The sequence below is a fragment of the Pipistrellus hanaki genome (assembly GCF_964339955.1).
Source record: "Pipistrellus hanaki genome assembly, chromosome: 1".
Taxonomy (NCBI): domain Eukaryota; kingdom Metazoa; phylum Chordata; class Mammalia; order Chiroptera; family Vespertilionidae; genus Pipistrellus; species Pipistrellus hanaki.
The window spans coordinates 167,027,746-167,055,708 of NC_140503.1; the positions used below are offsets into that span (position 1 = coordinate 167,027,746).

Sequence of the window (27,963 nt, forward strand, 5' to 3'; positions counted from 1 at the left end):
TGCCTCCAGGCCCTGAGTATCTGTGACTAATAACTGCTGTGATCTCACCTGTGCAGTGTCGTGTGTTGTTGGGCCATCCCCATTGCCCATTTCACCAGCAAGGTAAATAGGAGGTGGTCAAGTACCCCAGAAGAAACTGAACTAAATGGGTCCCCATTGAATACCCTAGCTCAGTGGTTGACAAACTCATTAGTCAACAGAGCTAAATATCAACAGTACAACGATTGAAATTTCTTTTGAGAGCCGAATTTTTTAAACTTAAACTTCTTCTAATGCCACTTCTTCAAAATAAACTCGCCCAGGCCATGGTATTTTGTGGAAGAGCCGCACTCAAGGGGCCAAAGAGCCGCATGTGGCTTGCGAGCCGCAGTTTGCCGACCATGGCCCTAGCTCATTGCTTCTCAAACTTTATTGTGGAAACCAGTTATCTGGAGATCTTGTTAAAATGTCCATTCTGATTTAGTGTCTGAAGCAGGTCTTGAGTGGGCCTGATATGTTGGATTTCTAACAAGTTCTCTGGTGATGCAGATGCTCCTTAGACCACACATGGAATGACAAGGCCATAGGTGACACAGAATGCAGGTGAGAGAGACTGGAACATTTACTGTATCACTCACCAATGACCTTCTAATCATCTAGAAATCTGGGACATCCAACAATGATTGACTGATAGTACCTTCCAGGAACTGGGACATTCAATGTACAGGATTCAAAATTGACCAATATCTGTATAAGATGGGACAATCCACTGGTACCAGAAAAAAATGAAACTGTTAGAAGTCACATGATCAGGAGGACCACCTATATCTGGGAGAAAAGGTACTTACCAGTCTCTGTCTTGTTCTAGCCATTCTGTGATCACAGAATATTGCTACTTCGAAGAGGAAAATATTGGTCTCCATAAATCTTATCACTGGACTTCTTAGGATTAAAGATCTTTGCTTATTTCTATTAGTTTTTTAGTAAGATTCATTGGGAAAATATCTGACTCAAGGAAGAGGGAAAAGAGAGGATTTGTTGCAGAATGTTCTAATAACAAGCAAACCAGATACTTTTCACTGAAAAAGATAAGTGGAAAAGGAGAAAAGCAGAAGGAGAAAGACTTGATGAAATAAAATCATGGTTTCTCCAGAAAGCCTGAATTTATGTGCAAATCCAAAAGCAGAAGCCCCAAAGGAATCCTCTGTTCCCAGAAGGCAGTGCATATTAGATTGGTCTATGGTTAGCAGACAGGCCTTGATGCTAATTTCTCTTGACCTTCTCATGTGATTCTTGTCAGCCTGGTCTTCATTTGTTAAGCTTGCTTTCATTATGTGCATAATGGCTCATTATTTTTTATAAAGGAAGCAGCAAAGGAAACAATTATGCAAATGGATGAGGTTTGTTGTTCACTGAGGAGTTGTGGGCTAATTGGGCACTGGTACAAAAACACCATTGCCAACTAAGATAAAACAATGCCCTAGAAAAAAGGTTAAAATACCAGAAGGTCTCACCTAAAGGGTTTTGCTCAGACTAACAAATCTTCCATGCTAAGGGTGAAGGCTTGTCTAAGTTGTCCAAGATCAAGCTTCTCTAAGTAGTGTCACCTTTTTAGTTTGGTCTTTATTTGTCAAATGGAAAGGATTTGTGTGTTCAGACCTAGTATTCTTTCCACTATTTTATTATTATTATTATTATTATTATTATTATTATTATTATTATTTTCTTTATTGATTAAGGTATCACATATTTGTCCTCAACTTCCCCATTCCAATCCCCCCCTCATGCCGCCACCCCCTATTGTCCTTGATCTCTGGTTAGGCTCATATGTATGCACATAAGTCCTTTGGTTGATCTCTCCCTTTTATTCCCACCCTCCCTTTGAGGTCCAACAGTCTGACCCATGGCTCCTTATCTCTGGGTCTGTTCTTATTCACCAGTCTATGTTGTTCACCATTTCCCCTAGATGAGTGAGATCATGTCCTACTGGAAATATAAGAATAAAAAATGAGACAAGCAATAATCATTATGCTGAAAGGCATATGAATCAGTCTATAGTGGTTTTTCCTTGGAAACATTGCATTCATCCATTCAGCCTGTTTTAATTACATCCAGTTAAAATCTTTACCAACTAGACCCTATGTAATTTGGCATCTTTTTGATTTAACCAATACCACCTTTCCTGAATCAGCTTATCACAGGTGGCCTTCCTTCTTTGTCCAATCTTCTTTGATTTTTTTACCTACAACGGATTCACACCCCACCCCCAGTGTATCCCAAACTCTGATTAATTAGATTTAGATCAGGAACAAATGTTATATGCTTCCATGTTATCCTATCTTTCTCCCTTAGGGCATTTAAAATACCTAAAATTAATTGCTGTTATAAAATGACCTTAAGCTAACTTGGTAATTTATAATTATTACATCCCCGGAACTCACAACCAGCAGAGATATTACACTGAAGGCAAGTCTCAAAATGGATTGTGCACTACAAGTAACATCAAGCAGACACAAAAACATCACATAGTCTATTCTGTATGCTCAGTGAAATCCTAGCTCTCTTTTTTATGCACCCAGATGAGCTTTTAATTAAAGGGTTCACTTGAGGCAAATGTGAACATATTCTAGCAGCAAGATTCAGTTAAATTTTTAATCAGTATCAAATACTGTCCAAATGGTAGGATATTGTACCAGAAGAAATACCAAGGCCTTGGGCATCATTTTAAAAGATACAGGGCTAAGAGGGGTGTCTGGAGGTAAAAGAGAGTATGAGGGGATAAGTGGTGATAGAAAAAATAAAGTAAAACAAAAAGAGATTAAAAAAAAAAAGATACAAGCCTGTTAGCATTACTAGAGTCCTATATTTGCTTATGCAAAGGTGGCAGCTCCTGTACAATCTTTTTAGTTATTCCATATAACTGGAAGACCATTTATTTTATCAAAGAAAAATAATTTTCAACATTTATTATACTAAGTGATAAACCTGTTGATCAGATAGTAAAGTAAGTAAACCCTTAACATCGCTGCTCCTGGAGTGGATTTTGATTTGAGTCTTTCACCTACTAACTAACCATCCTGGAGAGCATATTTCTGATTAGGGTAGTTCAGGTATTAACCTACCATTCCTGTTATGGGTAGGGAAATCTCTTTGCCCCCACCGGTTGTTGTGGGAGTGGGGTTCTTGGAGCGCCACTGGAATAAGAATTTATGGAGGCCCCCAGGGGAGCATGATGTTTTGTAGAAAGCTCTATTTCTGTGGAATTATACACCTGAGTTTCCAAAGTCCCATTTCCCTCAGTTCCACCATAGAATAAGCGTAGCCATGGTTTCAGCAGGGTTAGGATCAAAGCCAATTTGCTCCATGTTGGAGCAGTGTTCCGTTCAGCATCAGGCTGGTTTAGTTTGTGTTTCCTGCTGCAGTGGATTAGCCCATTGCATGTGGGGTCTGCAGGAGCAAAGTCAAAGGAACCAAAGAGCCAAGAGTCAAGAACCAAGTGCCAAGAGCCAAGAAATAGAATACTCCTTTTTGGGGGGGATTATGTATTCTTAAATTTTTGTGGGCCACTACTGTCCCTCTGGCCAATGATCTTTGCTCCCAGGTTTGACTGACAAGCATCCTCTGTATCTCATCCCAGCTTTACAGGGTATGCATCTCTCTCCTCTTTGTTAGGCCGCTTCCCAGTGATCTGTGGAGAATGGGCCAGAGGTTCCCTGGGGAGTGTGAAATTGCAGCTTCCTGGTGAAGCTGCCAAAATGACATGTCCCCATAGTGGCTGGCCTTCCCTTTGCTCCTTTTCTATTATTAATAACTAGCTAATTGCAATGGTATCACCCCTAGTGCATAAACTAAAGTGTTCACTTATATATCACAGATTATTGTGAAGTAATTTAAAGTAAATTGCCAACAATATAGCAATGGTTAAATTTGCAGGTTCGTGTCTAGTTTATTTACTAAAATGTAAGTTCCATGGAGTGGGAGGTGATATATTTATATTATATACCCTGAATCTGTACAGTTCCAGACCCAGGGCAGGTGACCTAGGAATGTTTTTGTAATAAATGGAGATTATCTGCCTTTTTGCTTCTCATTTTCTCCTGTCACTCTCATTTCTATTTGTTTGTCTTTTTGTCTCACTCTTGTCATCATTTCCCTCCCCCTTTCTTTTTTTCTTCATTTGAGAAAGACATGTGGCTTTTTCAGAGTTCTAGTTGAATATTCTGCTATTAAAGAACTGGAGTGTTTGAAGACTTGCTTTATATTGATTGGTTGTCTTAAAGCATTATAGTTTTGTTTTCTTTTTCTAGTCTGTAAAAACAGGATAGCAGTAGCCTACCTTAGAGTGTTGTTGTGAGAATTTATGGAGTATTCCCAGCATGCTTAATTTTCTCCCAACCCATCTGCTCCTTGTTTAGCCTTAAGCCCCATTTCACTAATTATTTGATTACTTTAATTTCCTTAGCCATGAAGTCATTTATTTCTTTCCCCAACTGGTATTGAAAATGTGAAAATGTAGCATCTTTTTTTGCTGCATGTGTATATGTGTGTGTGAGGTGGGTGGGAAGGGAATGGCAAACTAAGGAGAAATGCTTTGCCTTTCTCTTTCTTCTCTTCTAGCTGAGTTCTCTAAAAACAATCCAGTAAATCACCTGCAGCTTTTGTTTTTCTGTCTGTAAGGTTGTGTTATGATGGCAACCTCACAGAGATGTCATGCAAATACAATGAGATTAGTGTATGTGAAGAAAGTTGGCCAGATAGATACTCAATAAATGTTAATGGAGTTGAATGATCCTTTCTAACTATTTGTAACACCATGGTTCATTTAGGAAGCTGACTTCTCTGAACTATGGATGCAGGATTTATTGCAGGAATTAGATCCTATACAGGCATGGGAGACTGGGAAGTGAAGATCTGAAGGCTGAGGTGAAGGATCATAGATGACACCAACCAGTCAATCTGAAAGCCAACCACATTCAACTGCCAAAGTGAGACCAAAAGGGAAAGTGAAGGATAGGTCTATGGGAAACACATCTATTGAAGAACCAGGGATTTCTGTTGAACAGCAGGGTGAACAACAATATGGAACAGAGAGTGACAACAACATGGAACTCACTGGCACCTGCATATATGTCTATCACTCAAATCCAAGCTTGATGACCTTCAGAGGATAATGACTGCTGCTTCATTTCCACCTTCCAAATTCCATGCAAATGCCAGCTTTGACCGATTTTAACTCTGAATAATATACAGGCTTAAGAATTCTGAAAAATGTGGTTTCAGCTTTACCAAGTTGACCTGGCAAAACCACCATACCAATATTTCCTTTTTATAGCAGTCTTCTTTTAGCTTTGACTTGAGTTACCATTTCCTTCCAAGGAATGCCAAAGATTACCCTTTAACCATGACCTTAAATTTATGGAGTTAAATACAGTAATATTTAAAGGGATCAAACCCCCTACTTCACACTTGAAATATTGTCACATAAGAGAAGGATTTTAATTTAATTATATGTTAGTTTCCTTACAAACAGGCAAGGGGAGATTTTTTAAAAATACGTTTTTATTGATTTCAGAAAGGAAGGGAGAGGGAGAGAGGGACAGAAACATCAAGGATGACAGAAAATCATCTATGGGCAGCCTCCTGCTTGCCCCCTACTGGGGATTGAGCATACAACCCCAGCATGTGCCCTGACTGGGAATCAAACCCTACTCCTGATTCATAGGTCTATGCTCAACCACTGAGCCACACTGGCTTTGTGGCAAGGGAAGATTCTAATTATTATAATTTGGGTTTGAATGCCAAATATACACTAGCAATTACAATATCCAGGGATTTTACATCTTATTCTTTTGTTTGTCTCCTCCCACTAGATTTTAAGTTTCATTGTTTATCTTGCCATCTCTTTGAGCCCCAGGGACCTCTGGCATGAGAAGGCTGGACTCTTTCAGACCCATGCTTCTATATATCCAGTGGGCCCAGAAAACTTACAATAAATGCCATCTCCAACTTGTTAAGGAGACATAAGTATTAAGATTCTTGAGTACTTAAGGTTAGGTTCCTTAAATTTCTCTTAATAAAATTCACTACTCCCCCTTACTGAAGGCTGTTAGCATAACTGTGAGGCCACTCACTTGAGGAGTTCAGTGTAGTTTAAAGCATTGATCATATTCCTTGGTAAACATTGGGAAATGGAAATATGGACAAAATGCTAGCACTATTTCAAGGGACTTAAAATCTAGTGTGCTTGGGTGGAGGGGGAGGAAAAAAATGATGAGATAATTTTATGTTCAAGGTAATCAGGAAAACATTGGGGAGGAGAGGGCAGAAATCTGGGCTAGCAAACTGGAGAAGATGCCTTCTGTTGTAGGTCCTTCTCTAAGATTTCATTAAGGTAAGAAATTAGTCAGTGTGTTTATTCCCAGTAGGGGAAACTCAAGGAGATCTGAACATTTAATTAATCTTTTAACAGCCCTGGTTGAGTGAACTGAGAACTTTAGTTATTTTAACAAATTGAAACCTGACAAGAATCTATATAGGGGAATATAGAGAGCAAGGAAACTAGAATGAGTTTGTGATTGCAAGAGGTAAATTGTTAAGGGGATGAAGTTTATTTTTAGCAACTTCATTTATCTTCTGTACCTCTCTAACCCCACAACTCTGAGCATCTCAGTGACCTTGTTGTTTCTATGGCCACTTCCCTTACATTAATGTCAAACCTTGGCTAACCATAACTCCTTCTCCTGTTAAACTTTACCTGTCTTCATTTGTTTTTGTGTTTTGTTGTTTATTAGACTATAAGTACTTCTTTACCCAGACACTCACTTTCCTCATTCAAATTCCTTATGTTGCAGTGTTCCTTGAACTTTAAGTTCTTTTAATATATTATGTAAACTTTTAGATCAACTTATTAGAATGCACTAACATGTTAATAAGTCAGACCCTCGAGGTAACACAATGATATGTTAACAATTAGCTATTCAAAATAATACCATACTCCTTAAAATTCCTTAGATCTGCATAGTTCTTTATTCTTTGTAAAGTATTTTCACATCTGATTTTTAAAAACATATTTTTATTGATTTCAGAGAGAGGAAGGGAGAAGGGGAGAGAGATAAAAACATCACTGATGAGAGAGAATCATTGATCTGCTGCCTCCTGCATGCCCCTCTACTTGAGGTTACAGCAACCCTGGCATATGCCCTGACTGGAATCAAATTGAGACCTCTTGGCTCAGGGGTCAATGCTCAAGTGTTGAGCAACACAGGCTGGGCCCACATCTCATTTTGAAGACATTTAGAGTGGTAGGAATTGGGTACTGGAGTAGACTGGAAGAGAAGATAACAAGGCCGAGTAGTCTCTGGGGCCAGGGCCACCACATTGTGCAACCCGAGGGGTGTCCTTGACACTGTGGAGCCTGGAAATGGTACCCTTACCACTGTGGCAGGCAGATGCAGTAACTCTGTGATCCTCAATTCATTCCTCTGGTTCCTCTGCCTGTGCCCAGGTAGATGGCTTACACCTGCTAGCCAGCAAGGATGACCAGGGCTGGGTGCAGAGAATCCTAACTCAGAACTTCCCAGGATGGAATAACTAAAGCCACAATACACCCTTCTTCCCCAAACCCAGGGGCAGTCATAAAACTATGCTTAGTATAGACTGGTAAAATCTTGATGGGGTTCAGAAAACAAACAAATGAACAAAAAACTATGCTTAGCAGATAAATTTTTATCTCAATGCTCAGAGTAAACCTGCTTGGAGTTATGATTAGAGTAGAGGCCGGAGACTATAAAAGCATATAAAGCACAACAGGAATTTTTTCTTTTAGTATACAACCCCCTCTCCCAGGCAGCTGCCATGTACAGCTCAACAAGTATATTCTCATTGCCAAGGGCCTGCAGACAGGCTGCTGTGATTTTCAGTTTTCCTGATGAATTCAGAAGGACTCAGTTTTAGAAACAGTTTGTTTCAGTGCTGTGCATTGGCTATCAGAGCCCTTTCCTATCCATCTTTTACATCAAAGTGGTATTTTCATGGCTCTTCTGCTATAAACTCCTCTCTCACTGTGATATTTCTGCTTCAGAGGTCCAGGAGGTCTGAGAACTTTCTGATAAAACTTCTGTGATAACCAGTGGTCTTGGGAGCCCATTCAGACCTTAATAGCAAATCTTTAATTAATAGCAAATATGTAATTAATCTTAATAGCAAATATGTAAATATATTTACATATTTGCTATTAAGATTAATTACAGATTTCATAAAAAATACTGTCCCATCCTAACAATCCAAATATTCTAAAAATGTTGCTATGTCAAAGGACAAGTAGGTCAGCTGTCCTTGCTAACATTCCATTCATCTCTATTACTGTGTTTGTGTTGGGTGTTCATTTTAAAAAGTTCACAATCACTTCTCTGGACACAGACATATTTTTGTTTTAGACTTCAGGGCCAAGAATAAATGGCAAAAGCAAGATTGCTTTACACATTAAGGCATTCCTTCCTTCCCCATTTCGCTTGGCTCAGGTAAGGGATTCAGAGGAATGTGACCTTTTTGTATTCTTGGCGGGACATGTAGAGATCCACAGAGATAACGTGATAGGTTTGAGCAGCCATGGGGAGCTTATAATGAATGTACAAGAAGATTCTCTTCACAAATACATGGAAGCTGTTCAGAATACCACTTTATTTGGGGCTGGTTTTGAAGGCTGAAGTGAGTAGGGTCTATGAGTTGCAGAATATCCTAAGCCAGAATGGAGATTCTGTCCTCCCCTATTTGTCCACAACTACTTTCTTTGAACTGTACTCTCACATTTAGTTCCTGCCAGAACTTAACAGGTAGTTTTGACTTACTAGTACAGATTTAAAAATATGTATATATTATCTTAGCCTCCAATTTATGTCTGTCTCAAAGTCATTCTTTGTCGTCATCTTAGGTAGTTTTTTAGAAGTGAGCTTATACTAGTATGACATACATGTGTATTCATTTGTGCTCTCACACCAATAACTTTTTACTTCACAGCTGTCACACTTACAAGCTTTCTGTCCATCTCTTAAACTGAAGGTGAGGCCATTATAAACTATTGTGCATAGAAATTCTGACAAGTTGAGTATTTTTTCTCCCAGCACCATTCTATTTTATTTGGTATTATTATTTATGTTTGTTATTTTAAAAGTTTGGTTGTTGTATGATATCTTGATTTTATCCAAATGATTCAAAGTTTTAAAAGCACTTATCAAAGTTTTAAAAGCACTTATTATTGTCATATATAATGACAATAATACTCACATAAATATTATAACTCAGAATGTATTAATAGAACTTCTAAATATAGAATGTGAATATAATGAATTTATACTAAATTTCCTAGACATTTAGCTGGAACTAGAGAATCATGGAAATAATTTTTCATAAGAACAAAAAGTATTATTAGAAGCATAACAATAAATATCTGAAAGTTGAATGTTACTGGACTGACAACTTGATTTTCCCTAATACTTAGAATATTGTTCACTGAAAAATATTGTCTAATAGAAGCATGAAGACATTATAGCTCTTGAATCTTTTTAAAAAAAACAATAGAAAATAATTTCAGCTGCATTTAAGAAATTAACACTGAAATAACAGTGACTTGAAATGAGCATAATTGAAAGAGCCTCTGGGACAACATCAAGCATGCTAAATTCCTCTCATAGGAGAGCTAGAAGGAGAAGAGAGTGAGCAAGGAATTAAAAACCTATTTTTGAAAAAAATAATGACAGAAAACTTCTCTATCCTGGAAAAGGAAATAGGTATTCAAACCCAGAAAGTACAGAGATTCCCAAACAAGATGAACCCAAAGAGGTCCATACCAAGACACATCATAATTAGAATACAGAAGGTTAAAGACAAAGAGAGGATCTTAAAAGCAGCAACAGGAAAGCAGTTGCCTATGTGGCACCCATATGACTCACTTGATTTCTCAACAGAACTTTTGCAGGCCAGAAGGAATTGGAATGAGATATTCAAAGTGATGAAAAGCGAGGAGTTACAATCAAGATAACTGTACCCAGAAAAGCTATCATTTAGAACTGAAGGACAGATAAAGTGCTTCCCAGACAAGAAAAAGCTAAAGAAGTTCATCAACCCCATGCCAGTATTATAATAAATGTTAAGGGGTATTCTTTAAGAATAAGAAGGAAAAAAAGTAAAAAATATGAATAATAAAAAGGCAATTAATACATATCTATCAACAGCTATTTTAAATGCAAATGGATTAAATGGTCTCAACAAAAGACATAGGTGGCTGAAAACAAGACCCGTATATATGCTGTCTATCAGAGACTCACTTCAGATCTAGACAAACACAGACTAAAAATAAAGAGATGGAAAAAAATATTTTATGAAAAAAAAAAAAAGAAAAAGCTGGGGTAGCAATACTTATACCAGACAAAAATAGACTTTAAAACAATGTCCATGTATAACAAGAAATAATGAAGGACCCAGCAATTCCACTTCTGAGTATTTATTCAAAGAAACCCAAAGCACTAAATGCAAAAGACATAGTCATCCATGTGTTCATTGCAGCATTATTTACTAGAAAAATTCGTGCAATAGTCCTTCCTTCCCCTGGCTGCCAGCATGGTTTTCCTCCTGGACCCAGGCCTTTACTCTGGCTGCAGCAGAAAAGCCAGCCTCCTCAGTCTTTAGTCATCTTTAGTCTTTAGTCTTCAGTCTTCACTTCCTACCTGTGCATGCAAATTAACACTCCATATTTCTTTGGTTAATTTGCATACTCACTCTTGATTGGCTAGTGGTGTCATGGAGGTATGGCCAATTTGTGTATTTCTCTTTTATTAGTGTAGATAGCTAAGATATTGAAGCAACATAAAGGTCCATCAATAGATGAGTGGATAAAGATGTGGTTCAGATACACAATGGACTATACCTCAGTCATAAAAATGAATGAAATTTTGCCATCTATAACAACATGACCGGATATAGAGGCTATTGTGCTGAGTGAAGTATGAAGGAGAAAGACAAATGCCATAGGATTTCATTTATATGTGAAATCTAAAACAGCAAACACAAGTATAACAGAAACAGACTCATAGATACAGAGAACATTTTGATGGTTTCTGACGGGAGTTGAGGGGATTGGTGAAAAAGGTAAAGGGATTAAGAAATACAAATTAGTAGTAACAGAATAATCATGTAAAGTATAGCATAGGGAATATAATTAATAATGTTGTAATAACTATGTATGGTGTTTGATGGGTGCTCACTTTGTAGGATATATAATGTCTAATCATGGAGTTGTACACCTGAAACAAGACCCTTATATATGTGAACTGTATTTGAAAAATAAAATATGATTTAAAAATAAAATAATGGTGACTTGAATAGGGAAAGATTAATTCCTCTTTCTTAAAGAAGTCTTGGGGCGTATAGTAGGTATAGTAGGCCCATAGTGTCATCCAAGCCCCACACTATTTTTTCTGTATTCTACCATATTGATATGTGGCTTCTACTCTTTCAGTTACTTCATGGTCAAAGATAGCTGCTGGAGTTCCAGATATCACAATCCCACTGTAGCCAGCAGTGGGATTGTGATATCTGGAAGTAAAGAGAGGCACACATATTCCCTCTCAAGGAGATTTCCCAAGATTCCTACACAGACATATCTATTTATATCTTAACTTAGTCACATGATAATACTAACTGCAAGGGAGGTGGGTAGGTAGTTCTCTATCTGAGCAACAATATCCATCTAAAAGTTGAGGTTATGATACTAAGGGAAGGGGAGACTAGAAGGGAATATATGAAATAATAGTTTTATCACAGAATTTCTGGTACTGGATACTTTGGCTTTTATTTCCCCCCCTCTATTTATTATTTTCCCATCACCATTTATCTCTATTGTATCCTCTTTCACCTCCACACACACCCTCCTACCTTGACTTTTAAAATTGAGATTTATTTTTTGTTGTATAAATGTGTTAGACAAAATAGTGCATTTGTTTTATTTAGAATTTTAAAAATTGCTAGCAAGGTTGAAAATATTCTTACATTTACATTTGTAAAATGTCTGTGGGCATGAATATTGTTGGACCTGGTCTTTATATATGCTCCAGACCAATGACCATTTCTTTTTAACTTTTTCTACTTGTTTCTCATGGTGCACAGCAGAAGATTTTGAAGTTTGCTAGTCTTGCTAACCAAAAATAGGACACTATTCTGTCCTCCAGTCTCCCATATTCCTAGAAGGGTCAATTAATGAAATAGGGTGGAGAATTGGGTTGGAAGTATGCTAAATATAAATAGGTTTTTTATTAAGACATTATAAACATACTTCATGACTTTTCTTTGTTTGTTTAAGCTTTTTAAGTTTGTGACTTCAATTTTTCCAAGGCTGGGTTATTTTTTCTGGATGAAGGGCTAAATATTTTAGGACTAAATGTGCAGACTTAGCTCTCAGCATCCATGGCCCTGTATTGGAATCCCCTTCAGACTGACAAAAACTTCAACTTTTATCTGATTTCATTAGGTTAGTTAAACAAACTTAAGGATATTTGGAAGCTTTTTCAAAAGTTAGAATACTTTCATGCCTTTCAAACTGCTACTGACATTTTAAAACTTGATTATGCAAAAAAGTTTGTCTCTGGAACATGGAATTACCTACTGCCAAAAATAACTCAATTGAGACCTGGAATCTTTTTTCTAGCTGTGAGAAAAGTGATGTTAGTAGGATTAGTTAATGGACCAGAATCCTCATTTTGAGGAAAGACGTCATATGTGATTAATGGAATATTTGGAACAGGCACCTCCTGATTTAGGATGGCTTAACTTGAGAAGTTGTCTTAAGTGCTATCATAAATAGTACTTTAACCATAATGAACAAACTTTTATTCATGATTAGCTAAGAGCTGAAATTCATGTGTTCTTAGAATAAAGTCATTGCAAATAATTAGTGGTCAGACAATGTGATGTGCTGATTTGGGTGGTGAAAACAACTTGATGATATGTATTCAGGATTAGCTAAGGGGCATGTCTCTTTCTGGCAAAGGCACATTGATTGTCACGTGTATGAACAGAGCTTAGGGAACAATCAAGAGCAGGTAATAAGTATAGTAAAGAATGGTTAAATCTTTCAGGCTGGAAAATTCTCAGATTTCTGGAAAGCTAAAAGGGCTGATATAAAGACATGGACAGCTCTTCTGGACAAGTTGGCTGACATCTTCAAAGATGCAAGCTACCGTTCAAGATAGGTGTTTCAAATTTTTGCAAAGGGAAAAGGAGATTACTGTAAGAGATGTCACCTTCAAAATTCCTCCCATAGAATTGACCATTCACACTCATTACCTCACCAATGAAAAAGTTTTCCCCCAGTGAACCAAATATCCAACATTTCCGGAGGTCTCAGACCAATGAAAACTGTTGATTCTAATAATAAAGAAGAGAAGGCATTTTCAGTCCACATTTCATTGGGCTCACGTTTTTCAGGAACCAATTAGCTGAACCTCACCCCCACCCTCATACTTTAAATATATATTTATGTTATGCGTTTGGTTTTGCATATTAAAAACTAGAGGCTCAGTGCATAAAATGTGTGCACTGAGGGGTGTCCCTCAGCCCAGCCTGCTCTCTCTCCAATCTGGTACCCTTTGGGGGATGTCCGACTGCCAGTTTAGGCCTGATCATGATTGAACATCCCTCTCACAATCATTCACCTGCCTGCCTGCCTGATTGCTGTAACCACTTCTGCCTGCTAGCCTGATAACCCATAACTGGCCTCCCTGCGGGCCTTGTTGCCCCTAACTTCTCTCCCCTGCAGGCCTGGTCCCCCCCAACTGCCCTCTCCTGCAGGTCTGGTACCCCTCAAATGCCCTCCCCTGCAGGCCTGATTCCCCCCAAATTCCCTCCTCTGCTGGCCTGGTCACCCCCAAGTGCTCTCCCCTGCCAGCCATCTTGTGGTGGCCATCTTATGACCACATGGGGGCAGCCATCTTTGCAAGGGTGTGATGGTCAATTTGCATACTACCTCTTTATTATATAGGATTGTATAGGATATGATTTTAATGTGTATCCAAAGCATGTGTGTTTTTTTAAATTTTATTATTTAACATTTTAATTATATGATATGGATTTTTAGGAACAAATTCCAATTCAAGAGTCAACTGAGACTCTTTCTTAGCTATTATCCAGAAACTTTACTGTAAACCATCTGTAAACAATATCTGAATTTCTTATTCTAGTTTGTCATTTCTTCTGAGTTACAGAGAAAGGAAAAGAAGAGATGGGGTTAATAGTTATTGAGTACTATGCACAAAGGATCTTATTTAGCTTTTATAACTATCATTATTGAGTATTATCATCCACATTTTCTGAGATGTAGAGAGATTAAGTAATGTGCCTAGAGTCATTAAGGTTAGTAATTAGCAGAACTGAGATTTAACTGCAGGTTTATTCTCATATGCCGCTTTGCCAATAAGCTATCCTACAAAAAGATAAAGATATGGCATTAAATTATTAACTTGAAAGTAACCATTGTGACTTTACTTCTTTTTACTTCAAAATATGCCTAGCTCAGAGCTAGACTCAGAGGAGATGACCCACAGGGGTAGGTGGGGAAATGAATAAAGCATTAATTTGGGAACTATATCACCCAGACACAGAGGCTCTCACTCCGCAACCACCACACACAGAGTCTCAGTTCCTGGATTCACCACTCACCAAATACATACTCTCAGGCAATTCAGTCTTCTCATTTAGTAAAATTGGAATAATGAGATCTATCTTTTATGGTAGTTATGAGGAGTAATTGAACTGATGATAGGAAATCACTTAGAATAATGTCTTGGATATAGCAAGTTCTGAGTGAATATTAGTTTTATTATGACTAGTCAGACATATTCCATCACATTGCAGCTGTGTGAACGTGGGTAAGCCTCAGTTTGCTCACATGGGAAATAATTTATTTGGCATGGCTATTTTACTTAGCAAGCATGGTCTTTGCTAGATACTGTTCTATGCATTCTACAGGTGTTAACTTTCATAGCAGCCTAAAGGGGCAGGACCATTATGATCCCCATTTTACAGATGAAGAAACTGAGGAAGAGTCAACTGAGACTCTTCCTGAGAGATTAAATATTATATTCAAGAGAATACAACTAGTAATTACCTAAAGTGGAATTCAGACCTGCTAGCTCCAGAGTCTGTAATGACTATTCCATGCTACAGATATGATGAAATAATATTTCAAAGCACCTGTCCATTCCTGACACATAGCAGGAGTTTAGTAGATGTCAAATACTCTGCCATCTTCTTAATAAATACATTTTTAAATTTTCATGGAATGCAAGACCATATGAACTTATCAGCTGGTCTACATGTTTTCCTCAATGTCCAAGTTTGTGTGGACATCTCTGTGCTCTTTGGGGGCACCCAGAAACATGTGATCTCTGAGTGGGCCCATCTTGGATCATCTTGTCTGTTGACACATTGGCATTCCAGGAAGCAAGGCATTAGAATGCGCTCCTGTGAACAGTGATATCTTGGAGAGCAGCTGCTAGTGATGACAGTTTGGAGCAGAACAGCTGGAGGGCAGAGCTGATGTTTCTAATAACTGAGAACAAGTAATGGAGATAAGGGAGTGAAGGGATCCCTGACAGCAATTCGCACCACCCCATGCTGCTGTTCAGGCTTCCTTCATGAGAAGGTAAAAGAATTTTAGGTGGGACAACTCTGTGCTGTCTAGGACTGTTCTAAGAAAATCAACCTGTATTATCATACATAGAAGGTATGTAGCACCCTTAACCCCCAGATACTAAATGTCAGAATTCTACCAGTCACTGTGACAACTAAAAACAAACTCAAAATATGCTGCCCTGGGGTAAGAGATGGTATTATCACTTCTATTGAAAACTGCTCCCTGTGAGGCCGTTGGGTTTACCTGGGTTATAAGAAGGCTGCATCTTATATCACCTCACTGCTCAAAAATGGAGCAGCCAGAAGCCTCTAGCATCAGCACCATGAGGGAGATCATTACAAATACAGAATCTCAGGCTCCACTTTAGACCTATGAATCAGAGTCTGCATTTTCAAAAAAGATTTTTTAATGAATATTTAGAGAAAGAGGAAAGGAGACATTAAGAGATGTGAGACTGAAACATCCATCAGCTGCCTCTTGCACGTCCCCCACTGGAGACTGAGCCCTGAAACCCAGACATGTACCCTCACCAGGAATTTTACTGGCAACCTTTCAGTGCATGGGATGATGTCCAACCAATTGAGCCACTCTGGCTATGGCAGAATCTGTATTTTAAGTTCTCCAGTGGTTTGCATGCTCATTAATATTTGAGAAGCAGTGCTGTATTAGATAGAATATGGGCTTTGGAGTAAAAAGGTCAACAATTGAAATAGAAACTCTGCCTCTTGCTAGCTATGTGATCATGTGAAGGTTGCTTAACCTATCCAACCTCAGTTTCCCGATCTCTAAAAGATCTTAATATCATAATTACAGCGCAGACACATAATAAGCATTCAATAAATGTCATTTTTCTTCCTTCCATCAAAAGACACAGTCAGGAAAACCATGTGGACTCTTTGGTGATCATTAGGAAATTGTGGCAAGATGAAAAGATAATTCTTCTCCTCCTCCTCTCCTCTCCTCTCCTCTCCTCTCCTCTCCTCTCCTCTCCTCTCCTCTCCTCTCCTCTCCTCTCCTCTCCTCTCCTCTCCTCTCCTTTCCTCTCCTCTTTTCTTTCTGCAATTGGAGACAAAATATTTATCAACTTCTAGCCAGGATATTGTTGGGGCATGACAAGCACTGGAAGAGAGGGAGAATCTGAATATGACCAGGGTTGGGAAAGGCCAGTCCTCCTAATTCCAAAGGATAAGTTAGGAGAAAAAAATTAAAATTTTAAGATAAAATCTCTGACCAATGGCAAAAGATAGAACTTCAAAGGAAGAGTGGTGGATGGCAGGGGGCGGGGGGGTAGGAGAGTAGTGGGGGGGAAGAGGGAGGAGTGGTTAGTTCAGGTCCAGGAAGTTGATAAGGAAGACAGTGGAGCAATGAAATTCAGAGAAGCATCTGGAATAAGGAAGATGAAAATAAACTTGTCAGAGCACTTCCAGATCCTCTCAAAACATCATTTTCTGTGCTCCCAATGTCCCATGCACATTATTCTACCTTGATAACCATCATTGTGTATGGAAGCACGTATTTGACTGTTTTAGTATAAGATTGAAAGTATTTTGAGGATGAATATTATCTTGGGGATTGTGTTTTGTTTCACTTGTTTACATATCTATAGAATGCATAATGAATACTGTTTTTTGAATGCTGAGGGAATGTAAGTGCTACAATTCCATCACAGTCCCTTTCTTAGGAGAATTTGTGGGACCTTTAATATAGCAAACATAGAGGCTGTTCCTGAGCAAATGAGTCTATGTTGGCTTCAAATCCCATTACCCTCTATCAGGTACCGTAGCAGCCTGGATTTCCCACTGCCCCCTCTCTTATAGCTATTGTCCTAGACATAAAGAAGAAGCCAATGGGGAATTACAGAAAGCTGGCAGAATCTCTGGCCTACCAGTTCTCCTTTGGTTATGATTTTGAGTATAGTTGGATTGAAAGTCTGTTAATTTGCAGGGAACCAGCAGCGTTGGTTTCCAGGATCTCAGGAATGGTAGGAAATAATGATTGTGACTTTCTTTATTGAATATCCACATGTCAGTCCCCTGGCTGACTCATGAGATCAGTCCCCAAGAAGCTAGTTCAGGGATTTGCCTCAACTCGTGTGAGCATTAAAACTGGCTCATGGGAGACAAACATATACAGCCTCTCCACTCTAGAGGTTATGCTGGGGACAGGGAAAGGCCTCAAGGCCATGCCCCCTTGAGTAGGGCTGCCTGGTGAGTTTGGCTCATTTCCAGAAATGGCTGTTCAGGAGCACAGGGCATAACCCCTCCAACAACCACTGGGTCTCAGGTAATGAGATTAATTACCATCAAGGATTATTTACCCTGTAACAGTTAGACATATTTCATTTCATTGCATATGATCTCAAGAGCTTGCTTTCATGGCTCAGAAAACCATATACAACCTTGGCTGCCCTCACAATGAGTGGGATGGGGGTTTGGAGGATATGAAGGGAGGAAGGTCTGTGGAACTGCTATGTTGAAAGAGAATAAACTAAAGAAACCCTGCTTTTACTCTCCACCTCTTGTCCTAATACATCTTTTATCAAATTCTGGCTTTCTGAAGAAGGTATCATTCTTCTGAGGAGACTTCAAATAGATATGGGGGAGTTGGGAGGACTTGATGGATAGATAGAGGTGTGAAATATCCTGGGTTCTGCATGCAGTAAGCTAAATGCTGAAAATGATGTTGAACCCCTTCTCTACTTTCTCCCCCTCCCCACCTTTTCCTCCTATTTGTTGGGGGTGGATGAAAGGGGCTGGAAGGATGTGGGAGGAAAGAATACAGAGCAATGAAAGTAGGGAGGGAGGAATATTTGGTACATTATATACAATGTGAGTCTCTTCCCTCCCTGCCTTTTATCCTCCCTCTCTTCCTCTTTTAAAATTTGGAAATAGAATATCCAGATCAGTAGCTCCCTTTCTCTCTTTTAGTCCCTAAGTTTTGCATTTTTACAGAAGGTTAAGTCATGGGCCACATATAGAACCATGACCAGGTGAGATGTTGGAAGTTTTGTTTCACTTGTTTACATATCTATAGAATGCATAATAAATACTGTTTTTTGAAGGACAAAAGGAACATGCAATGGTTAGTGGAAGAAGAATGAAATAAATACCAATATGGTCAATGACTAGTTGCAAAAAGGAAGTCTTTTATAACTACTTATTCTAATTTTTGCTTTGTTATATATATTATTATATATTTCTGTCCTTTTTCTCTCCTTTCTCATGCCTCCTCAATTCCAATATAAAGTGATTAACCTTATAATGTAGCATTTAAATCATAGACTATCAAAAGAAGATTGCATCTGAACTAGGAGTGACTATTTTCAGAGCTAAAGCAACATACGGGACACTTTCTTTTTAGGGGGCTGCGGAGTGGACCCTTGGTTGTGTAAAAGACAATTGCATCACCTTAGGAATAACATGATGTCCTTATTGTCCATTTTGGGAAGTTCTCATCTGGAGTAAGAAATGTGGACTGTGCTCATTTGCTTATGTTCAGCTCAGCATCGTTGCCACCCTTTTCTAACCTCTCCTTTGCAATGCAGAGGAGGAGCCAGGAACCACATTTCCTGCAATCCCTTTTCCTGTATGATTCTGGCTTAAAGCTTGTCCATGAGCGTTTCTCAAGATGAGATATGGAAAAGGCAAAACCATTTTCCAGAAACGGGTGTAGAGGCAGCTGTGACTTCCCAGTGCACTCTTGAAGACCGCCCACCTCATTGCTGCAGCCTTTCAGCAGTCACCAGCTAGTGGCTTCCCTTACCCTTTCTCTTCATACTCTTGCAAAGTTTGTGTGAGACTCTAAACTCCATACAAAATCCTTAACTTTGTATGAAGCCTTTAATACTTACCCCAGGAATCCGTGGAAGAGTGGTGTGTGCGCGTGTTTCTTTTCCCTGATGAAGCACTGTTACAGAGCTGACTGTCCTGGCACAGGAGCTGGGTGGGCATTTGTTTCTCACACTGCCCTATAACACCTGGCTTCTGACTGATCTGAACTTTTCAACATTGCCCAGCCGTGTTTATGGCAGTGAATTCTGTCCAGGTGCCAAGGGAGAAATGGCTGGTGGGAGAGCAAGACAGTGGTCTGGACTGTCTCATCACAGCTGCTGTGTGGATCTGATGACAAGGGAAGGTCATCCTGGAGGCCCCTGCTGTTGAGTTGGTGGGTGTCGAGTGGATAACCTTGGATGGAAGTGCCAGACTTTAGATAGAGGCAGCTCAGAGTCTGCCAGGCTGGGTGCCCTAAGAGTTTCTATTCCTACCCATTTTTAGTCACTCTAGAAACCTTCTTTTGGGGGCCTCAGGTTGTCTCACACTGGATTTAGACACAGATGGCCTGTCTGATGACGGGTGAGTGTGTGTGTCAAGAACCTCCAGCATAGAGTGAGGGCTTTGTAGAAGTGGTCAAGAGCATGGACTTTGGAGGTCAACCGTTGCCATTTGAATTCTGCCCCATCACTTAGTAGCTGTGTGACCTCGGACAAGATTCTATACCTTTTTGGCCTTTAGTTTTCTCAACTGTATACTGAGGCTATTAATAACATCTACCTCATAGGGAGGATAATTCATATAAAGTGCTTACGACAATATATGGCTCATAGTAAGTGCCATGTGAGAGAAAGCTATCATTATCATTATGACACCAAGGACAGACAAGTGGGCATGAAGATGGAGCCTTTGGGTAAGAGCATGAGTGATTCCAAGGGCAGCATCCTTGGAAGCTGCTGTGGACTCACATGTAACTACAGGAGGAGAACAGGGAAGACACAAATGGAAACTAAGAGTGAGGTAGTCACTAAAACTCTGGGAGACAGAGGCACCCTGTGTTGGTGTCCTGCCTGAACAGGGTCGGGGGAGGCTGCCTCCCCCTTGGCAGAGAACACAGCCCAGGAGGGCAGCAGGAGTCAGCAGACACATGCTTGGGAGCTGACTGGGCTTGTTATGGGCTGCGTGCCAGATGCCTCCACGACTGCCCAAAATAGCTTAGGAAGACTTTGCAAAGGGTAGAAGGTCCCACTTAACAAGAGGTATAGGAACTGCGTCATACTTACATCAGATACCAATCCCTGAGGTAGGAAAAGACAAAGGGCTCTGGTGGCTGAAGAACCTGGTTTGGATCCCAACCCTGACTCTTACTAAACTGTAAATATGTGGCGAGAAGGAGCCATCTGATTCATTATGGAGGACATAGAATTCAGCACAGACATGAATGACTTAATATTCTGGAACCTCAGTTCCCTCATCTGTAAAATGGGGAGAGTGAAATGCCTATTGTAACTAATGCAAAAGTTACATTAGATAATGATCACAGGCACTAAAGTCCATAATGAATACTAATTAGAATCATTTTAAAAATAGTAAATATTCAGTGTCTTGCTTAAAATAGAAATACAATATATTTATTTGCTCAAGTTGATTAATGCTGCTTTAGTGCAGTAAATGTAGTCCATTCTGCACTTGCCAAAGGTTAGGAACCTTAAGAGAAGAGATGAGACCTCTTACAGGTTTCCTCCCCCAATTTGATCAGTGCTTTTCAAGTGTCATTTATGATTCAATGCTTTGACAACAATCAAAATATGGCCAACATTTGGTTAGTGCTATTGAATTTTAGGAGAGTAAAAGATGTAGATAGGTTGCTAAACAATCAAAACAGATTATGATCTGACTTCAGAAAGGTATAATACTTGGGAAAATACTGGATTTGAAGCCAAGAGTTCATACTATATAGACACTACATATTATTAAGCCATTTCTTTCTATGTGCATTTAAAAGTGATTTCTGGCTGGGACCGGTTTGGCTCAGTGGATAGAGCGTTGGCCTGCGGACTGAAAGGTCCCGGGTTCGATTCCGGTCAAGGGCATGTACCTTGGTTGCAGGCACATCCCCAGTAGGGGGTGTGCAAGAGGCAACTGATTGATGATTCTCTCTCATCGATGTTTCTAACTCTCTATCCCTCTCTCTTCCTCTCTGTGAAAAATCAATAAAATATATTTAAAAAAAATAAATAAAATAAAAGTGATTTCTGACCAATTCTGTTCAGGCATGCTTGGAATAATGAAGTCTTTACTTGTTTTCATGCCCATACTAGGTCCTCAAGAAATAACAAATAATCAGTCAGAAAGGGACTGTCCCATGCTTTCTTCCTATTTCCTGACTTGGCTTTGCCCATGCTGTGTCCTGGAACCCAGGTATCTAAGGTATAAATGTCCCAGGTATAAATGTGATGTGAAGTTTACATGCATTGTGACACCAATGAGCTCTAGTTTGTAGATGGTTCCATTCTTCTCATATGTTGCAAAATCCATGGCCACGATAGCTGATGCAAAGATTACATTTGACAATGCCCACAGGCACCTAAAGTCCATAATGAGTATTAATTAGAATCATTTTTTAAAATAGCAAATATTCAGTGTCTTGCTTAAAATAGAAATGCAATTATTTGTTTGCTCAAATTGATTAATGCTGCTTTAATGCAGTAAATGTAGTCCATTCTGCATCTGCCAAAGGCTAGGTACCTTAAGGGAAGAGATGAGACCTTTTACAAGTTTGGTGTTGCTCTTTGCTTCAGAACCAGAATAATCTTTGGTTAGCTTCTTAGAGTTGAAATTATATTTTGGATGGTTGATATCACTTGCATTTAACTGTCAGATAAAGATGAGTATACTGAATGTAACTTTCTGAAAGAGAATGAACCAAGTATTATCAAATGTACTACTGATGCCAATATGCTTTTACGTGACTTGATTATGCATCACCATCTATTCATTGAATCAAAGTTTCTTTTTTTTTTTTTCATCTGTTTTATAAGACCTGGTATATAGTTAATAGTAAAATTACTGTTTGGAAAATTGCTTTATTCCTGATATTCTTCAATTCTTTTTAAATATCAGAGATAATTCCCTGCACTGTAGAAAATGTTATTTATTGATGTGGAATAAATTTTCTATAAGAGCATGCAAGAGCTACTTAATATAAGCAATATTGGGCATATCAACTGAATGGCTTGAGTAACAAAACATATCAAAATGCAAATCACGATTGTCAGACACAAGCTTTTAACACCTTTAATTTATATAATTGGTATACAATAAGTCTTACAACAAATGTAGATACAATTACATCCAATATCAAAGAAGTTGCAGAACTTTCCATCTTTAAGCGATGTTGGCTAACTCACCCTAAGAAAGCAATCTGGCAATGGTCTCTTGGTTAGCACTTATTACCAATATCAAGTAGAACTTTTAAATCAAAGTTGAAATGGTACATTCATTTGCCAAAAAAAAAAAAAAAAAAAAAAAAGGTTAAAGGCAAAGAAGGTGGATCGACGTGCAAATTAGCATCTAGCCCAGTTGCAAAATTCATTTCTCAGATGCAAGGGGTTGAACCATGCACCCTTGCAAGCAAGATGAAGGGAAAACAGATGATATCAAACCAAAATCAACTTCACAAAGAACCCAGAAGACCCCAAGATGGCAAAGGCTGTTAGTGCTCAGGCATCCATATTGTGCTACCCTAACCTCCTGGGTCCTAACTCAACAGTCTGTGAGCATATGTCTCAACCTTCCTTCATTTGCAGATGGAAGCTAACCTTTGTGGTTCCAGGTGTGGTTAACCTTCAAGCAGTAGCTGCACTGGTGGGTAGCCTGAAGCAGTAAGAGCTGTCTGGTGTGGCTATGATACAGCTGTCATGTTATAGATTTAAGTAAAAACAACACACCAGTATAACAACAAACAAGGAATTGAGATCATTTATATGCCTATAGAATACTTAAAATACTGAAAATGTCTATAAATATTCCTCTGCAGAAACTGAAAACACTGTAGACATGGTTTCATTAGTCCTCACAACACATTTGTGAGGTAGCATGGGGTGAGGTCAATATGAAAGCATCACCCCCATTTAAGAAATGACGACACAGGCATCCAGAGAGAGCAGAGCCTTCACTGGGGCCACGAGTAAAGAAAATAAAGTTGGATCTCATTATTTCATCATTTATAAGCTACAGTCTAAGAAGAGGCTGCTTGCCTCCCTCCTGCTCTGACATTCCTCTAATGCTTTGACTATTCCTGTCCCTGGATGGTATGTGGTTGTTTAGATCTGATGGAGCCATTTCTCTTGGGTAGAGCTGGACAGACTCTCCCTGAGGTAAAGGTCATCAATTATCCACATATTTCGTGTGTGTGTGTGTGTGTGTGTGTGTGTGTGTGTGTAGCAAGTTTGTTGACTTCAGTTGCTAAAATCCTTTGGCCAACTCAAAAATAGAAGAAAAAATTCATTTGGCAAAATAAGGTTTGTCGTATTGGTATTTTAAACTAACCTCTCAAGGAGTGAGAGTTTTTATGGGAAGCTGTCACCTTGGGGGAGGTGTAAAACTGCCTGCTGGTTGATATCTGCTTTAAGTCCATGGCCCTCTCTCTTCTGTAAGGATTTGGAAGTTAATAAGAACACCAAAGGCATCGACTGCTCTTGCAAAATCACAGCCTCCGTAAGGAAAGGTGCTGGCTGAGTCCATGGCTTGTGTCGGTCAGAATTTCTTGGCAAGAGGCTGGCTCCTCTGATCCAGTGTCTATGACGAAAGCAGTGTCCAGAACTGCACCTCTACCAGGGGTTTCCTGGACACTTTGTCAGAATGCTTTTGGGGAAAGAAAAAAATATGGAATGTTCTGATTTAATTGAATTATCCTTTGCCAAAAAGAAAGCCTAGGCAAGAAATGAGGGTGGGAAAGGAGGACAGTTATTCAGGCCAACTGTTGCTGAAGGGGTCATGGTTGGCCATTCTTGCCCATTTTTTTTTTTCTTTTCTGAGAATATCCACTTTAAACATTTTTTTTTTTTTTTTTTGCTTTAAATAATCTGAGATATCAGAATTCCACTCCTCATTACTCACTCCTTTTTAAAAATTGCCCTGGAGGCTGCTCATTCTCCTTTGGTGCCTAAAGAGTTTAGGAAGAAATTCTTTTTTAGAAAGTGGGATGGCAGGTTTGTGGACACGGCCTAGCTCCGGGTGTCTGTGACACCAGAGGGGTTTAGGACAGACAGACTGGCAATGGTGGTTTAGGCCAGTTCTTTACTGGTCATAACAAGTGACAGGATGAGCTGAGGGTCAAGTTTCCGGAAACTAACAGAGTCATGGCAGCAGGTCCAAGTTCAAAAATAAAAATCAACCAGTGTCAAGCTCTTTATGACATTGCTAGATAATATAACACATTTTGAAATGGGACCCAATGGATATTTTCTCCTCCATGAAGTCAGGACATCAGATGCCAGTTGCTAATATCATGTGTTGTAGGAGGGTCGTTATAGCCATGAAATAAAGCTAATCAAGAACACACAAACAAATAGAGAGGCAACTGGCATGCCCAAAACAACCTATCAGCTAGAAAATGAAACACTTTTGAGATAAAAATTTGACAAATCATTTTGTTTAATTAAAAATCTGTGAGTGCCCTGTTCTGTTATGCTGGGCACGGCAATAAGTTAGGAATTCTCGAACTCAGCACTATTGACACTTTGAGCCAAATAATTCTTTGTCGTGGTGGGCTCTTCTGTGCATCTTAGGATGTTCAGCGCATCCATGGCTCTACTGACTAGCACCGCTAAAGTGCGATAATCAAAACTGTCACCAGACATCTTCATATGTTCCCCCCACCAATCTCCTGGGGCGTGGTGGTGCAAAACTGTCTTGCGGGTTGAGAACCACTCCAATAAATGGGTACCTGCAAAAATGACCCATTCTTTCTCAAAATTTATTATGCAGGATTTTAAGACTATCTACCCAGGGTCTTGATTTAGTAGAGGGCAAAATTAGCAAGGTAAGTGTATGGGAATAATAAATGGATTAATCACCGCATCTGTTTCCTATGGAAATGCCTCACGGAGCAATTGCAGATAGCGTCTTAAAATTTTTTTTTTTTCTTAAACAGTTTATAGTCATTATCCTACAGACAGCTAGCAGTAAACCAGTTGCTTTGTGGGCATAAAGCAAGGAATCCCTGGGCTCCTCCAAGCAGTGGATGCCTCTGGCCATTATTGAGAGCTGATTCCCACTTTACCTAATGAGATACTCAGTTCATGTCAGCTCCCTCCCTCCACACGCCTCTCCCTTTACTTCTCTAAGCTCAGCTCCTGGGGAAACACAACTCCATAAATGCTCTTGGCTGGGATCCCGGCTGCTGATGCCTAGGACACAGCCATCCTTAGCAGAGATGGTGGTCGGGAGGGGAGAACAGGTAGAAGGTGAGCTGAGATCTGACAGCAACCAGCAACTCTGCCCCTCTGCCTGCTGGCCTCCTCAGGGCACTGTCTAGTTTCCTCTTTTATTAATTAAACAGCTAAGAGGCTAGGATGCAGCTAGTAGAGCCACATAGGGGTCCTGTCAGATACAGCCAGATAAAGAGACCTTCAGAAGGGATCTGAGAAACCACTGCTTCCTCACCTGCAGGGTGAGATCCTCCCACTACTCATTTCTCTTCCACTGACTGAAATTTAATGTCAATTTCTAAATAAAAGTTTAAGAAATACCACAAACAGAAATTTCCCCTAAAAGTAACCCCCAACAAAACACTTGGATTCCTTGTCCCGTCCTCACAGTGGGTCCTGTGGTGGTGGGTACAGAAGCTTCCATCCTGGTGGTCTGGCCCGGCATCGAAGGTTGGCCCATTTCAGCTGCAAATCAGCCTCCACACACCTTTACATAATGGTTCTTTTTGTACCAAAAAGGGGAAGTTGTAGCAGCCAAAGGAGAGGGAGGAAAATGAAACAACCAAACCAATAAAACAGGGCTTAAGATTGTCGCTCAAGGCGCATCAGGTACTTGTTATCAATTCTACTGGATAATCACTTATAAATAAAGAGCTATCCCTCTCCCCAGGCCACGTTCTTCTGTTAGGAGTCGTCGTACAGAGGGTTGTTGTAGTTTCCCCAGGATCCGTAGTCATGGTCGTCCAGAAGCCGTCCGTAGGAGGAGTGCCTGGTGGGAAGGAGAAGAGGTTGTTATTTGGAGAAGTTGTCCATCTGAAGACAGTCTAATGCCTGGCAGCCTGAGCTGGGGAAGCTCACAGGGCCGCTGGAGGGAAGCCATGGTTTTTTGCGAGAATGACCCCTTGGCAACAGACCCAGCCACCATAGGCGGGTCTCAGTGTACAAACACTCTGTGAGTTACGACTGATCCGCTGGGAGCCCAGATGGTGCCTTCTGTTGAGATCAGCAGGGTCCTGACTTTCCCCTTGACCTCCAGTGCCGAGAAGGAGAGGTTTATTCCCACGGCTATTTAAAAAGAAGTAATGAGAAAAAGGGAAGGTTGCATTCCTGGCATTTTTACTTAGGTCCTGGGCTTAATTTCCCCCGAAATAAGAATGTTCCCACCCCTCCTGACATTTATATAGCGTTTCTACGGTCTACAAAGTGCGTCTATGTTTTGTTTCCACTTGATCCCCAGAATGAAGCCATGGGGTAGATATTGGTTATCCTTATTTCTCCCAGGAGAAAAATGGGGCTCAGAGATGTTAACTGACACAGTCAGTCACCCAACTGAGCTATGAGTCAAACCTCTACCTCCTGGATCTAAGTACAGTGCTTTGAGCTCAGCTTCCCAGAGTCTGATTAGCACCTTAGTTCAATGGCAGTATGGGTTTAACAGGCTCTGGTGGGTCATTCTGGGAACATGCCCCACAATTAATATTATTTCTATGAGAAATTGAAGTAATCTAAAGTCATTGGAAAGGTTTTCAGTCTGGCTGGTGTAGCTTGGTGCTTGAGCATCAACCTATGAACCAAGAGGTCACGATTAGATTCCCTGTCAGGGCACATGCCCATGTTGTGGGTTCAATCTGCAGAAGGCAACCAATCAATATTCTCTCTCATCATTGTTTCTCTCTCTCTCTCTCTCTTCCCCTCCATTTCTCTCTCTGAAATCAATAAAAGCAAAAAAAACAAAACAAAACAAAAAACTTACAAGAGTTTGCAAAGCCCTACAAGATCTGGCCCTTGTTACTTTTCTAAGCACATCAGCTACTATTCCAGTTTTTCTTGCTCCCTCTACTCCAACATGCTATCTCCTTGCTCTTCCCTTTCATGCCTGGCATATCTTGCCTCAGGGCCTTTGCACTTACTGTTCCCTCAGCTTGGAACAGTTGTCTTCCAGATCTCCACAGGCTCATTCCCTCATCTTTTTCAAGTCTTTATAAAAAAGTCACCTTCTCAATGAGGCCTTCCTTAAGAACTCCATTTAAACTTTCAATTCTCTCCCTCCCTCCCCAACTCCCTATTTCATTTTTCTCATAGGTCTCATCACCATTTA

General features: G+C 39.8%; 1 protein-coding gene across 1 annotated transcript in view; it reads right to left on the reverse strand.

Annotated features, from left to right (window-relative positions):
* Window positions 1–22,712: 22,712 nt before the first annotated feature.
* The window catches only part of PARM1 (prostate androgen-regulated mucin-like protein 1), a 100,190-nt gene continuing 94,939 nt past the window's right edge, over window positions 22,713–27,963 (reverse strand). Inside the window, exon 4 of the mRNA XM_084884805.1 lies at window positions 22,713–26,634. Coding sequence (XP_084740931.1) covers window positions 26,550–26,634 — 85 coding nt within the window. The 3' untranslated portion in view covers window positions 22,713–26,549. The remainder of the gene's footprint in view (window positions 26,635–27,963) is intronic.